The sequence below is a fragment of the Engraulis encrasicolus genome, chromosome 21 (assembly GCF_034702125.1).
Source record: "Engraulis encrasicolus isolate BLACKSEA-1 chromosome 21, IST_EnEncr_1.0, whole genome shotgun sequence".
In the NCBI taxonomy this organism is placed as follows: Eukaryota; Metazoa; Chordata; class Actinopteri; order Clupeiformes; family Engraulidae; genus Engraulis; species Engraulis encrasicolus.
The window spans coordinates 20,789,255-20,804,254 of record NC_085877.1 but is presented as its reverse complement, the minus strand read 5'-3'; the positions used below and the strand labels follow the sequence as shown (position 1 = coordinate 20,804,254).

The following is a 15,000-nucleotide window of genomic DNA, read 5'->3' as shown; positions in this document are numbered from 1 at the left end:
TATTTTCATTTTTCCTTTATTATTATTAATTCCCCTTTTGTTCTGATGATGTTGTTAATCATAACATGCAGACACTTGTCACACACTGTGTGCTTATTGTGGTTGGACGGGTGGGTGTCGCATTCCTTTTGGTTTGCTGTTGTCGCTCTGACTAAAGCATTTGGAAATAGTTTTAAAAACAATGTCAATGTGTCTGAACTGTGAACACAGTTCACAAGATGGCTGTCTAATCAGAGGATTAGATTTTTTAAATATATATATTAGTAAGTATGTCACTTGAGCTCTAATGTGTACAGATGTGGTGTGCCATGTTTTCTTTTTTCTTGTTTATTCGTCTAATGATGAGACCAAAACCAGATGTGCCTGAAAGTTTTCAAGGAATCCCATTTGCCAACTTTTTAAACTTCTATAAAGTTATTTAGCAGGTCTAGGCAAGTTCTCAAATGGAACTTACATCATCGGAATAACGAGACCAAAAACCGATTTATTCCAATGGCAGATGACCAAAGGGAGTAGGTGGATGTGCATCTGTTTGGAAGTCCCCCTCTGGCCACCAAGATGAAGCATTGTTGTGTGGTGACGAGTGGAAAGATGGGACGGGACCAAGCCACTGCAGTTAAAAGGAATTATTACATCGCCAACTTTTTAAACATAAACGGAGATCTAAGCTAATTGTTAATGAGCTGTATCGTTTGAATAACAAATTAAAGGCATTTTTACACAAGCTAACATTTAAAATGTGGTGAGATATCCTTTTGTAAAACAAGAGCAACAGACCTATGTAGCACACACCGTCCAAAATGCAATCAACAACAACATAGGGGCTTGTCTACCTGCTAGGTACATGCCACTAAAAACAACCATCTAGATTTGCCAAAAACTGTTACTCCCGGAACAGACAGCGGACGTTGAAAATGAGGAAAGCAGGGCAAGTAATTGACTTTGTATGGAAGCACAAGCGGCCAAAGCTGCAAAAGTGTTTCTAGCGTTCAAACCCCTTGCTCAAACTTCAGCAAAAAATATGTAACGAGCTACATTTTTCTAAATATGAGCTTTGGTTGGCCTCTCTCCCTGATTGAATGTTAAAGGTTGATGCCCTGATCTGTGCAGTCCAGATAGGATTCTGAAGCTTTTTAGCTCTTTTTTTTGGTGGGCATTTTTCAACTTTATTTAGACAGGACAGGGAAGAGTGTAACAGGAAATGACTGGGAGAGGGAGAACGGGGAGGATCGGGAAATGACCCCAGGTCAGGTATCGAACCCGGGTCCACGGTGTAACCATGCAGTGCCCTATCGTTTGAGCCACGGCAGGGCTGAGCTTTTTAGCTCTTTCAATGCCCATTCTCTGTTCCTGCAGATGGTGTGCAAGTTTGCCAGTGCTTGAGGATTCAACAGAGGCAGCTGTGATGGGTCATTGTTGGTTTCTCAAAAGGGTAACTGCCATTGCATGTATGGCTTGCATTATTGAGAACACTACACATAACTGCTGTTAATGTCAAAATCATCATGCCTGTGGTCCTTTCAAACTTGAACTCCCTCAGCTGTGTTTCAAACTTCAGAGGGGCTTGGAGCAGTACAAGAGAGTAGGTTTGGAGGGCTATGGCGTTATTCTTGACGTGTAGGCCGGAGAAAGTGCTCTTTGGTTTTAGTAAATGTAATCAGCTCAAAAAAAGTTAATAAAGAAAACCAAAGACAAATTGGGTAATGAACGTTTCGGGACTCTAGCCATCATCAGTTCCCAATTTCAAATTCTTCATTTTCAGCTTTTTAAATACAGTTTCACTGAATTGCGTTTAGCGACTCCTTCTCCCTCCTGAATCACTCATTTGGAATAACGCACTGAGCGAAACTGGTGCGGATGCCAGCTCTGCCTTCGACAAAAGTTAAATCAGTCAAGTCAAGGTTTATTCATGAAGCACTTTTAAAAACAACCGTATAGCTGAAATAAAAGCACCATGACATTGACAACCGGACATCCTCTTTCGCCCAGGCCAGAACTCGCAGCAGCCGCTCGCACCCACAATGCAATTCAAATTCTGTACATCTAGTGATTTTGGGGAGTTTCCAGTGTCACACATTTTTATCCATCATGGCGTTGCACCCATTGCACATGCGCACTGTATCCTCAGGCTACACCCTCGCACTACACCGTGGCCAATGCATTTTCCAGCCAGTAATAGTTATTTTCCAAAACACGTTCTTTGCTCTTGACCTTCAGTGACCCCTACTGCAGATGGGCTTTATCTGGATGACCTTTGACCTCTGTTTCCCATAATGCACTGTCCAACCTTTCAGCACTCACTGTACATGGCTTGGCATGGTTGCTCTCCATCCCTTTCTCTAAACTCTTTGTTTTCTTTTCTTTTCTTTTCTTATCGTGTCTTTGTCTCTCTGTCTCTCTGTCTCTCTGTCTCTGTCTCTCTCTCTCTCTCTCTCTCTCTCTCTCTCTCTCTCTCTCTCTCTCTCTCTCTCTGTGGTTGTTTTGGCTTGGTCCTGGTCCGTTGTGTCCGGGTCGGGATCTGAGGACTATGCGAGTGAGTGAGTTGAAGATGTTGTGATTTATCTCCTCTTGTCACCACGCCATGCTCTGACCACGGCCACAACCTCAACACACACACACACACACACACACACACACACACACACACACACACACACACACACACACACACACACACACACACACACACACACACACACACACACACTGGACTGAAAACCCGGGTGTCTGAGTCGCCGCTAAGTACAGTCCATTGACTTTCAAGCAAACACACACACATAAGCTTTCACACACACTGGACTGCAAAAATATGTTGCTGCACCAGTTCATGGTCTCATTGTTTGTTTTATTGAGTTGCCCTGGCGATTCAAGCCATTTTTTTTATTAATCCAGATGAGAATGCCTGGTTGTGCTTTCAGTTGGTGTCAAAAACATTTTTCGATATTTTATTTTTATTATTATTATAATTTTATATATATATATTTTTTTTTTCCGGAGTGCTGTGGAATGGCTTGCATTAGGGTTCCCCCATTTATCGTGCCTAATGACGGCTGTCTACAGTTTGGGCTGACACGGATGGCTTGCTTTAATGCTTTAATGGGACTCCTTGGCTGCAGATCGCGTGCGTGCGTGCGTGTCTGTGTGTGCGGTGCAGTTGGTGTGTGCACATGCCTTTATAGAGAGTGTGTGTGTGCGTCTGTGAGTTGATGGCTATGGCATACAGCGCCCCCCTTTTGCGCACGCGCCCACGTGCGCGCACGCACACACGCGCGCACATTCACATGCACACACACACGCACACGCACATACGCACATACACAGCTTACAGAATGTCGCAAAGCCACTGGAGTGGACCTGGAAGGGATCTGTGCTATTGTTTCATTTAAGCTCCACAGGGACGGGTAATGTTATCCCACAAAAATGCCATGGCACAGCGAGCGTGTGCGTGTGCGCGCGTGCGTGCGAGCGAGCGTGTGCGCGTGTGCGTGCGTGCGAGCGAGCGTGTGCGCGTGTGCGTGCGTGCGAGCGTGTGTGTGAGTGTGTGTGTGCGAGCGAGTGTGTGCGTGCGTGCGTGTGCGTGCGTGCGAGCGAGTGTGTGTGTGTGTGTGCGTGCGAGCGGGTGTGCGTGCGAGCGAGTGTGCGAGCGAGTGTGTGTGTGTGCGAGCGAGCGTGTGTGCGAATGAGCGTGTGTGTGTGCGCACACGTGCGTGCGAGCGTGTGTGTGTGTGTGCGAGCGGGTGTGCGTGCGAGTGTGTGTGTGTGTGCGAGCGTGTGTGCGAGCGATCGTGTGTGCGAGCGATCGTGTGTGCGAGCGAGCGTGTGTGTGTGTGTGTGTGTGTGTGTGTGTGTGTGTGCGCGCACACGTGTGTGTGTGTGTGTGTGTGTGTGCGCGCACACGTGTGTGTGTGTGTGTGTGTGTGTGTGTGTGTGTGTGTGTGTGCGCGCACACGTGTGTGTGTGTGTGTGTGTGTGTGTGTGTGCGCGCACACGTGTGTGTGTGTGTGTGTGTGTGTGTGTGTGTGTGTGTGTGTGTGTGTGTGTGTGTGTGTGTGTGTGTGTGTGTGTGTGTGTGTGTGTGTGTGTGTGTGTGTGTGTGTGTGTGTGTGTTCGTGTGTGTGTGTAGGATGGAGAGAGGAGGGGATGGAACTTGTGTGAACTGCTGCCCGGATCTCTGTGATGTGTGTCAGCGTGTCAGAGCTGGGGTCCCGCTTTAAACTCTGGCCAGTTTGGTCACAGTTCTGCGTCTTATTTATGAGCTTGGCAGTGGGGTCTTTCGCTCCAACACACACACACACACACACACACACACAATCCATGTCTATTGAACTCGTACTCATCATGTCTATCGTTTTCAAACTGTGCAGACACACATTAACACACTTTTTACTCTCTCTCACAAACATACACACGCACAGCACAGGCACATACATGCGCGCACGCACGCACACACTCTCTCTCTCTCTCTCTCTCTCTCTCTCTCTCTCTCTCTCTCTCTCTCTCTCTCTCTCTCTCTCTCTCTCTCTCTCTCTCTCTCTCTCTCTCTCTCTCTCTCTCTCTCCATACTGTGTATCACTTTCCAAGCGGTCCCGGGCAGGGCAGGGCAGGGCTTGGCTGGGCCCTCCTGAAGAGAAGAGAAGGGAAGAGAAGAGGGCCAAGCTCCCTGGAGTACACTGGTAGTAAAAATCTAATTGGAAAAGTATGAGCGTTCAGGATTGGAATGACAAGACCCAAAAGAAAAATAGTCTACAGTCTGTTTGGATGAAAAGAAAGAAGGAAAGAAACTTGTTTAAATGTATGAAAGTTACTTTTTCTGTGAAAGTAGTTTATTGTGTCTGAAGGGCTCTACTGTTTTCTCTTCATGCATTCATTTTATTTGTCTCCTTGTATGTCTCTCTTCCTTTTTTCTATTTCTATCTCTCACTCACATGCACTCTCTCTAAAACACCTACACGCTTTGAATCACACACTGAATTGTTACACACACTCACACGCACACACGCACTCCCTCCTCTGTTGTTCTCCTCTCCAGACCCCAGTGTTGCGGATGGCTGAAGGGGACACCATATACGACTACTGCTGGTTCCCCAAGATGACCTCCATGGACCCAGACACCTGCTTGTGAGTACACACACACACACACACACACACACACACACACACACACACACACACACACACACACACACACACACACACACACACACACACACACACACACACACACACTGACATGACCCCCCCACTGAAGCACAAACACATAGGCATGCTCCCACTACCCTGAAGCACAAACACATAGGCATGCTCCAACTACCCTGAAGCACAAACACATAGGCATGCTCCCACTACCCTGAAGCACAAACACATAGGCATGCTCCAACTACTCTATCCCACTCACATACACATAATACACACATTTTCATTTCACCATGTACTGCACTCAAATAAAGACTTGCATATGAGTGCAAACATACCGTGCGTAAGCATGCACAGACTGACACGCATACTCAGGCACATATGTAACAGCAGACTTTCCGTACGCGCACACACCCACACCACTCTGACTGACACACACACACACACACACACACACACACACACACACACACACACACACACACACACACACACACACACACTGTAGACTCTGCCACGCGTTACCCACCACAGGGGAAACAATGAGCCTCCCCGAGCTCAACACACACACACACACACACTCAAACACAAAGCAGCAGTCTTTGCCACACACAGAGAGCTGACGACCCTGATCTGTTCTCCAGCCCGTTCCCTACTAAAGGCTGATAATTAGTACTCTTTATCTCCTCTCTACTCTGCAGAACACACAAGGCCAGTCTTCAAGTGACAATGGTTCATGGCAGGACAAATTCCTCTTCTGTCTTTTATTTATTCCCTCTCCTTTTCTTTTTTTTCAATTTTTGGCAGGACGTATTCCGTTTCCTTCCACTTTTTCTCCTTTCTTCTCTCCCTCCCTCCCTCCATCCATCCATCCCTGCATTATTGGTTGTTGGCTTTGGCCTGGCCGCTGTCCCCAAGTGAAGACCTCCTCGGCTTGACCTGGTCCAGTCAGCTTTCTTTCTTTCTTTCTTTCTTTCTTTCTTTCTTTCTTTCTTTCTTTCTTTCTTTCTTTCTTTCTTTCTTTCTTTCTTTCTTTCTTTCTTTCTTTCTTTCTTTCTTTTGTTTTCTCTATTTTTCTCTTCACTCTCATTTTTATTCATTCATTCATTCATTGTTTGTCTAGAGCAGCCGTTCTCAAACTTCAGAACACCAAGGCCCACTTTGAAATGCGAAACAATTCTGGGGCCCACCAAACCATATAGCCTAATATATTATTGTATTACATTACATTACTTATATTTAATTATATTATATTATTATATTTTATTATATTATATATGATATTATTATGATGAATAATAAGTTAGGGCCTATTTTCAGAAAGTTGTGGCCACTCAGGGGCCTCCTAAATTCTGAATATGAAATTAGCATGAAACAAGCCAGCATTCGCAGCTCAGAGAAATATGCATAAATAGGCTACTAAATGCTCTATTAATAGTTAGGAGGAAATGGCCAACTCTAGCAAGGCTAAACGGCAAAGTTTCCTCTCACAATCGACTAAAAATTATTACAAATATCCATTTTACACATACCGATACATCAACACCATAAGCATGAAAACACAGCATATCACGACGGAAGATAGAAAGTGTAACACTGTACCTCGCGGGTAACTCGCGCTAATTAATTTGCGGTAGAAAATTACTTCCGCGATTGAAAAGACACAATGTTTACACATAAATTCTGCCAAATAGTACACCTAACTGCATCAAAACACCAAATAAGGAAGCATTTGAGCATAATTTTCCCAGACCTCTCACCAGGCGTTGCAGATGGGCCGCGGCCCATAGTTTGAGAATCACTGGTCTGGAGTGTGAGTACAGGAACAGTTCAAGGTTCCTCCCTTGTTCAGCTGTGGCCTACAGTGTAACATACTCAGCCTGTCGCTCTGGTATACTCCCCTCCTTTTCTTTGCTTTTCTTTTTTTCTTCTTCTTTCTTTATTTACTTCATTTCATTTTATTACGCTTGTTAATGAGTAGATGAAGACGTATCAGATCCATCCCTCCAGAGATTTGGATATGGAAATTGAAGAAAAAATTAAGAAAAAAAATTGTGGTCTTTTTTTCACTACCTGGCAATACGTAGGCTGTCTGTGTGTTTGCCCACAATATCTGTGGTCATCTTCAGGAGGTGCCAAACGCACATCACCATAAAGACTCATGCTGTACGGCTCTGAACATCACATGCATCTGGTGTTGTTCAGGGTTGCCATCCATGCTCTCATCGTTCTTTTTATCTATTTGTCGTCTATAGTGACAGAAGAAATCAACAGTTTGACGATCCTCACTCATTCACCCCAGCTTACAGCCGTTGCATGCACTCTGCCTGCCTCGATCAAACATTTTAGATGGAGAACTATTGTGTGTTAGTTGATTCTTTCATACAATCGTTCATTCTTTCATTCTTCTTTTTTCATCACTTGGTTTTCTGTAAGGGGGTGGATCAGCTTGCATAGTGCTGCCTCCTTTGGGAGTTTTAGACGGACTTATTTAACTTTTTCTTTCAGTTTTGCACTTTTATTCTTTTCGGTTTTGTCTTTGATAATGGGGGACATCAACAGTATGATGACACTCCCTGGCCTAAAGTCTCTCCCTGTGGGACATTTAGACCGGGATCTTTTATGCAGTGGGTCATTTTTCAGTAGGGTCATTCTTTCATTATTCGTCTGAATTGATATGATTTTTCTTTTTCCATTCGTAAGGAAGTAAATCAACAAAACGGAGATGCAGATGCAGACCTCTGTCACTGATTTTTTTGTTGTTGTAAATCTTCCTTTTTTCTTTTCTTTCTTTTTGTTCTTTTGTTCAATCGTTCCATTTTATTAGTCTTTAGTGAGACAGTACGGAGACAGTCCCTCCCATTGCTGTGGCCTACAGTTCAATGCACTCTGTACCTCCCTATGGGACACTAGGGTACAGACGCCTGTGTGAGTGCACAGGGTGTGTGTGTGCCGTCTGTCTGTATGTCTGTCTGTCTGTCTGTGTCGTCTGGCTGTATGTCTATCTGTGTTGCCTGTCTGCCTGCTCATCGGTTGTCTGTCATGAAAGACGATCTCTGAGAAGAAAATGGGAGCAAAGCCCAGAGAATGTGTGCACGAGTAGAGCTTTGTGATCCAAGAGAGGGTCTGCGCCTTTCAAAACGGCTTTTGTATGGCCCTGCCCACGGTTAGGGCACTGGGTTACTACACTGGCGACCCGGTTCGATTCCGGCGCCGGTCATTTGCCAATCCTTCCCTGTCTCTCTCCCCACTCATTTCCTGTCTCTCCTCCACTGTCCTGTGAAAAATAAATATACAGCCCTAAAAAGTAAAAAGCCCTAAAATTTTATATTTTAAAAGTGACTTTTGTAGTGTGGTGATGCGTTGGCTTTGGAATGAAAGCAAAATCAGAGAGACTGAGGCGAGCAGGAAGACGAAGGATAAGAGTTAAAAAGAGGTTGGAATTGCACGATACCGCTTTTTTTGAAAACTGGTACCAGTACATTAATGTCTGTAATTGCCGATACCGAATGCTAGGCCTGGGCAAAAAATCGATGTGATTTTAAAATCGAGTTTGGACGTCAAATCGATTTGTTTTTTGAGAAATCGCGTTAATACGATTTTTTTTTAAATCCTCTGTCCCTATGCAGTTTATGTATCCAAGCGCACAGCGCACGCATTACGTTCGCCAAGACCTCCGGAGACGTAGGCCTACCTAGTGCATTCTCTGTGTCTCCTCCCCCATTACATGCACAAACAAACTAAACGTGGTGAGTGAAATAGTTAGCCTACACAGAAATATAAGGGGTGAAATGAAACCGGTGAGTAATACGGGCTCCTGTTCAAAAAAGGTGACACTACCTCCTATCGTTTTGCCAATGATGAATACCAAACAGTACCACTTTGTAAATTTTGAATGACAGTGTTGTCGTAACGTAAGCTGTAGCAGCCGGACTACAATCTTGTTTCGATATTTGAAACGAAAACATCTCGCGGAGAAAATGCCAAACAAACTCTACCCCTACCACGAGCAAGGTGGAAAGCAATCACCGATGCAATTAGCTTAGAACTACCTACTACGGATATGCGCCTTCCAATTTATTCGGCGGAGAAGAGAGGTTTTCAACACATGCTTAAAGTTTTGGATGCGCTGCTTCCTCGCCTGTATCTTAACCAACATATGTGAGTTGAAAGGAATCTCTCTCCCTCCCTCTCTCTCTCGCTCACACACACAGACCAAGTACACGGAGCACTCGGTCTCTCGCGCGCTCTCTCTCCCCCTCTCTCCAAAGCCCCACTCGGACGGGACTTTAATGAGGAGACTAGTGGTAAAGTAATAATAACCGCGTCTGAACGCGCCATGTCAGTAAAGATAGCGGCGATATTGGTAAACTTCGCCGAGAGTTTTACCACCTGTGAAGCAGTCCGGAGAAATTACCCGCTGTAAAACTAGTTCTAATCCTGTGCGAATGTGACCCTATGATGTCTGATTAAATGCATGAAACGCGATATCTAATCTACTCAGGCTTGCAAACGTTGCCGTCTTGAAGTAAGCATTGTTTTAGGGTGTTACTCCAAAATGTTTTCGCAGTGTTAACGCAGCAGTGTTCAGATGCATCGACATGTATTCAGACGCATTACCATGGGATTTGATGGGTTGGGAAACCAGCAGGCAACCACTCACATTTTTGTTCTTTTTCTGAGATGTTTCAATGTAATCCCAATTGGTCATTTCTATTAGTAATGTTCTGAGATAAAATAACATTAGGCTATTTTGGCCTGGAGTTCCCAAACGTTACTATGAGCCCTCCACATACCGGTAGATTCCAGCCAAGCCCCCCCTGACATGGGACGTGCCACACTATTTTTTTCTGTGCACCCAGTTTCACAGCTTGATAGGCCTAAAGCTTGTGTATTCTTAAGACCATTCAGGTACTACAGAAAGCATAATACATATGTATTGTAAAGAACAAAATTATTCCACTGGGACTATTTTTGGTTTATTTTGGCTACTTAGGTTATTCAATTAATTCAATTATTCCAAAAAAGTTTGAGAAATACCAAGGCACTCATCTTCTTTGTAATTAAAATGCCTTTATTTTGTTGGGCATAGCATGATTAAAATACTTCGACGCGTTTCGGCATGAAGCCTTCGTCAGGAAGTGTGACACTTCCTGACGAAGGCTTCATGCCGAAACGCGTCGAAGTATTTTAATCATGCTATGCCCAACAAAATAAAGGCATTTTAATTACAAAGAAGATGAGTGCCTTGGTATTTCTCAAACTTTTTTGAAATCAACCAAGCCTGTCACCAAAGAGCACCATCTTAAAAAACTAGACAGTTCCAGGAAGCACTCCAACTGGACTTCATTCTAATTCAATTATTCATTTAATTTTGCTATATTTTCCTTGCCAACCTGCCACGGCCCCCATGGCATCCTCTCACGGCCCCCTAGGCGTCCCCAGCCCCCACTTTGAAAACCCCTGCTATAAGCTACCCAGTGTTCGAATTATCCACCGGGCTTCGGGGGGGTCGGACTTTTTGCGGACCAAATGATGACGTCGTCCCCCCCCCCAAAAAAAAAAAAAAAAAAAAAACAGGCGAGATACCTTTTTTCTTGGAGTGGTAATATACTGTACAAAATGTAATACAACAACAGAACTTTTATGTGACGTGATGTGCAAAACAACAACAACAATAGGCTATGCTATTTGCAAACTGCCTGCTAGAGCTCATGAATCAAGTGAACACGTTTGCGGGAAGATCACATCAAAGCACGCGTCTCAGTAGCCTAGGTATTTCCAGATTGAGCTGTTTTGGATGAACATCTGCGAGTAAAAGTGGATATTGGACAGGGTTTTCATGTAGATTTGTGGCCATAGAAATAGGCCTAAGTAGAAAATAGTTTAGACTGGCAATGGTTTAGATGTAATGCCACCAAGCGGAGTTTGAGAATGTTTGGAGTGGAAATCATCTGTCACTGGTAACACTGCCTATGCGCTGCGCGCAGTGAACTCTATTCGGCAACACCGTCAGGTTCCACAATCCAGAGCGAGCACGACACCGGAGAAAACTGATGCTCTGATTCAACCACCTAGTAGCCAAAGTTTCTCTCATACACACGTGTTGCTGCAACAAAAACGTCTCCAATTTACAGTTGGCAACAACAAGCACAGACGCACAACCAACTCACTCAATGCTGAACAAAAAAAACCGAGCCAACTTCAAAACAGCTATATGGCTTTCCAAAAGCAAACTAACTAACATTATGTAGTGAGTGACCACGGAAACACAACCAAGAACTTCGCGTCAAACAGAAAAGTGAACCCAATGACATACAGAATCAAGCTGTAAATGATCAGAATTACAACAATTCCACATAGAGCTAGCTTGTAATGTGTGCGCTTTTCTTGAGATTGAAAAGTGCTATCAGATGCTAGTAGCCAGTCATGGAAAATAGCCTACTGCTAGATGCTACATGACATGGCCTCTAACACAGTCAAATTAGTAATTACTCATATATTTGTCACGGCGGATAAAATGTAAAAATTACATTTTCCTACCTTTCTGCTGCTATCCATTTGCCTCGCTAGACAGCTTGCTTGCTATCCATTTGCTTCTCTAGACAGCTTGCTTGACACAGCTATCCTTCTTGGTTTGTGGAGTCTCACTATTCATTTGCGCATTCTTACTTAGTAAAATTATAATATTCCAATTATGCTTTAAATACACGATGAGCCTCGTCCTTTATTTTCTGTCATCAAGTACGCTACGTGTAGATTATTAGAGCAGTCCACCTCTTTCACTGAGACCCCTTGTGCATGTTGACTTTGATGAAATTCTGATGTGGGCTATCGTTTTTTTTCTCTCGTGGGGGAAAGGGAATTGGCGGTCACCTGTCTTGAGTGTTAGTAAGTTCGGTTCTTTAAAGTTGAAATCATATTAGTTTCATGTATATTTCTTTCACAAATCACGGGGATCTTTCACCTTGCCTCCCCTCGCTCGCAGCTGTAACACATGACTTCACCGTGCACCAGAACCAACCCTGCCTATCAGTGGGTGCTGCCGAATGTTTTGACAACTCAAACTGCGAGGATGTGAAACGTCCGCTGGTGGTACAGTCCATTGAAGGGGTGTTCCAAAAACTCATGTTATTTGATTATTCATAGTACATGTTCAAAATTACTAAGTAACAGGACATTTTTAACATCTGATTTTTAACAATACCTCAATATTTCCAGTACCCCCCAAAAGTGTAATTTAGTCCCATTTGGGGGGTATCAAGTCCCAATCGGGAGGGTCAAACCCCCCCGGTACCCCCCGTAATTCGAACACTGAAGCTACCCCATGTCCATAGAAACTAGTCCAGTCCGAGTAGGCTTCACTCATACACACCAGAAGCACCGCCACACAAACAGAGCCTCTCGCTCTCTCTCTCTCTCTCTCTCTCTCTCTCTCTCTCTCTCTCTCTCTCTCTCTCTCACACACACACACACTCACACACAACCACGTAGGGGCCTAGAGAGCTCCACAAGATTTAAAAAAAAAATTTTTTGGGGGGGGGTTGAAGCGAATCGCGAATCGTGAATCGAGTTTGTTAATGAAAAAATCTAGATTTTTTTTTTTAGGGTGAATCGCCCAGCCCTACCGAATGCTGAAACTTTTACCCACAACATGCAATGAAAATAAATGCACAGCATAGCTTTTTTCCGACTGTGTTATTTGTTTTATTGTCCATTTCCACGTAGATTTAAATGTTAGTAAATGTATGAGGCTGCGCTTTTGTCCCATGCTGCTTTCAAGTCAATGGAGAGTCATGAGATTTTGCATTGTTTCGTGTAGCAGCAGTATCAGTGTCTGGTATAAGCAAGTGTTTGACTAGTAAGAATATGTGTATAATGAGCAAATATTGGGGCCGATATCGATATTGGTACATCCCTAGTTGGAATGGTAGTAGAGATGGAGGGGGAGGACAGAAAGAGTGGGAGGAGGAGGTCAAAGAGTGGAGTTAGATGATTCAACCCAGTGCATTTCCTGGATCCATGTGATGTCATGTGAACACCCCTTAAGGAGACCTGCAGTTAGGAGACCTTTGGAGGCTTTAGGTTGAGAATAAATGGATTTCCCTTGGCACTGTAGATGGCGGTATCGTACATCTTATACAAGCCGTCACCAAATGCCACAGAAAGAGAAGAAACAGGAGGGGACAACAGCCCCTTAGGAGACCGAACTTGGGCACACATCTTTGGATTTGGTGGGCGAAGTTTGAATCATCTTACTCTACTAAGAAATCTTTGAGGAGATATTGCTACAGCCAAGCTCTCAAGACCCCCTCACACCCTTTACCCCCCATACAGGTCAGAAACTGTCATGAAGTTCAGGAGCTCCCATAAAGAGAGGAGACTTCTAGACGTGGGGAGGAGAGGGAGGGACGGAGTGGGAATACACACACACACACACACACACACACACACACACACACACACACACTTCAGTGCGTTTCCTCCACCCTCAGCAGCTACACCTTTGACCATGCACTTACACACACACACACACACACACGCACACGCACGCACACACACACACACACACACACACACACACACACTTAAACACACACTGCGCCCCCTTACCCCACAAACTCCCAGCAGACAGTTCAGAGGATGACACACACACACACACACACACACACACACACACACACACACACACACACACACACACACACACACACACACACACACACACACACACACACACACACACACACACACACTAGGGATGTGCATTTCTGCCAAAAACTCTATTCGAAATTCGATGGCCACTATTCGAATGTTATTCGAAATTCGAAAAAAATAAAAATAAAAAAAGACGTGCGTTTGCTGACTGAGGGACTCCCACCGTCATCCCTTGAAACATGTAGCCTAAATTCCGCCGACGTATCATAAAGAGTTCAATACTTATTTACAGTGGCCTTCCATCTACAGCACCAGGGGGGAGCAATAGCTAGAAAATGCTGTCGAGTGTACACCTCTGAACGTCCAGCAGCACGTTCACTGGAAGAGGTCTGTGCGTCCGTGACGAGAAATATTTATCATTCCCTTCCCCTCCTTCCATTCTCGTGGCACGGCAAAGTAAACCCCACTGAACAGTTGTTCGCTAGTTGGGCTGCATTAGAACTAGTTAGCAATTGACATTGTTGACAGACAGTATCCCGATTCACACGGCTACAGGGGTGGCTTTTACAAAGTTTGTTTCACAAATCCGAAGCAACGCCATATGAAACGACCCCCAAATAGTTGCAGATTATAGTGAAGTGAGCCAAATAAAATCGCCAGATAAGAGTACTCAGCTAGCTTACTTCGTTTGTTAGCTTATCATTATTAGCGTTTTAGAGATACCTGTATTGAAATAACCTGCCATTGTTGACACTGACGTTGGCTAACAGCTACAAGTAGCTTACCTTGCAGAAGTTTACGCTGGTCAAATCAGACGCAAATTGATGTGACATTATTCCCGAACAGTTACAGATGACAGTCCATGTTTAAAAAACCATCACCAATAGCAGATTTACAGTGTCAGCGATTTATTTATGAATGCCCAATCAATGAACTGAAATGCACGAGATGCGTGGCTTCTCCCTGGATGTGTGTGTCGTGTCGGCGGGGGGGCGGGACGCTTTCAGACACACTCGCCTTACGTGTTGGAAATGAAAGAGATGAGCATCGTATCTAGACCTACCAGAGAAATTAGAATACAGGGGAGCTACTAGGTTAATTTAATGTAACCCTGCAGTACTTATCATTTGTCACTTAACACTGCAAGGGAGGCAAACACAGATTTTTTTTAACTGGCTGGATTTTTTTTATTCGACAGGACTATTCTAA

At 44.3% G+C, this 15,000-nt stretch overlaps 1 protein-coding gene across 2 annotated transcripts in view; it reads left to right on the top strand.

Annotated features, from left to right (window-relative positions):
- wrap53 (WD repeat containing, antisense to TP53) overlaps window positions 1-15,000 on the top strand; it is a 47,972-nt gene that overhangs the window by 8,629 nt on the left and 24,343 nt on the right. For both annotated transcript variants that reach the window (XM_063186344.1, XM_063186343.1), the window contains exon 7: window positions 5,030-5,118. In XM_063186344.1, coding sequence (XP_063042414.1) covers window positions 5,030-5,118 — 89 coding nt within the window. The remainder of the gene's footprint in view (window positions 1-5,029; window positions 5,119-15,000) is intronic.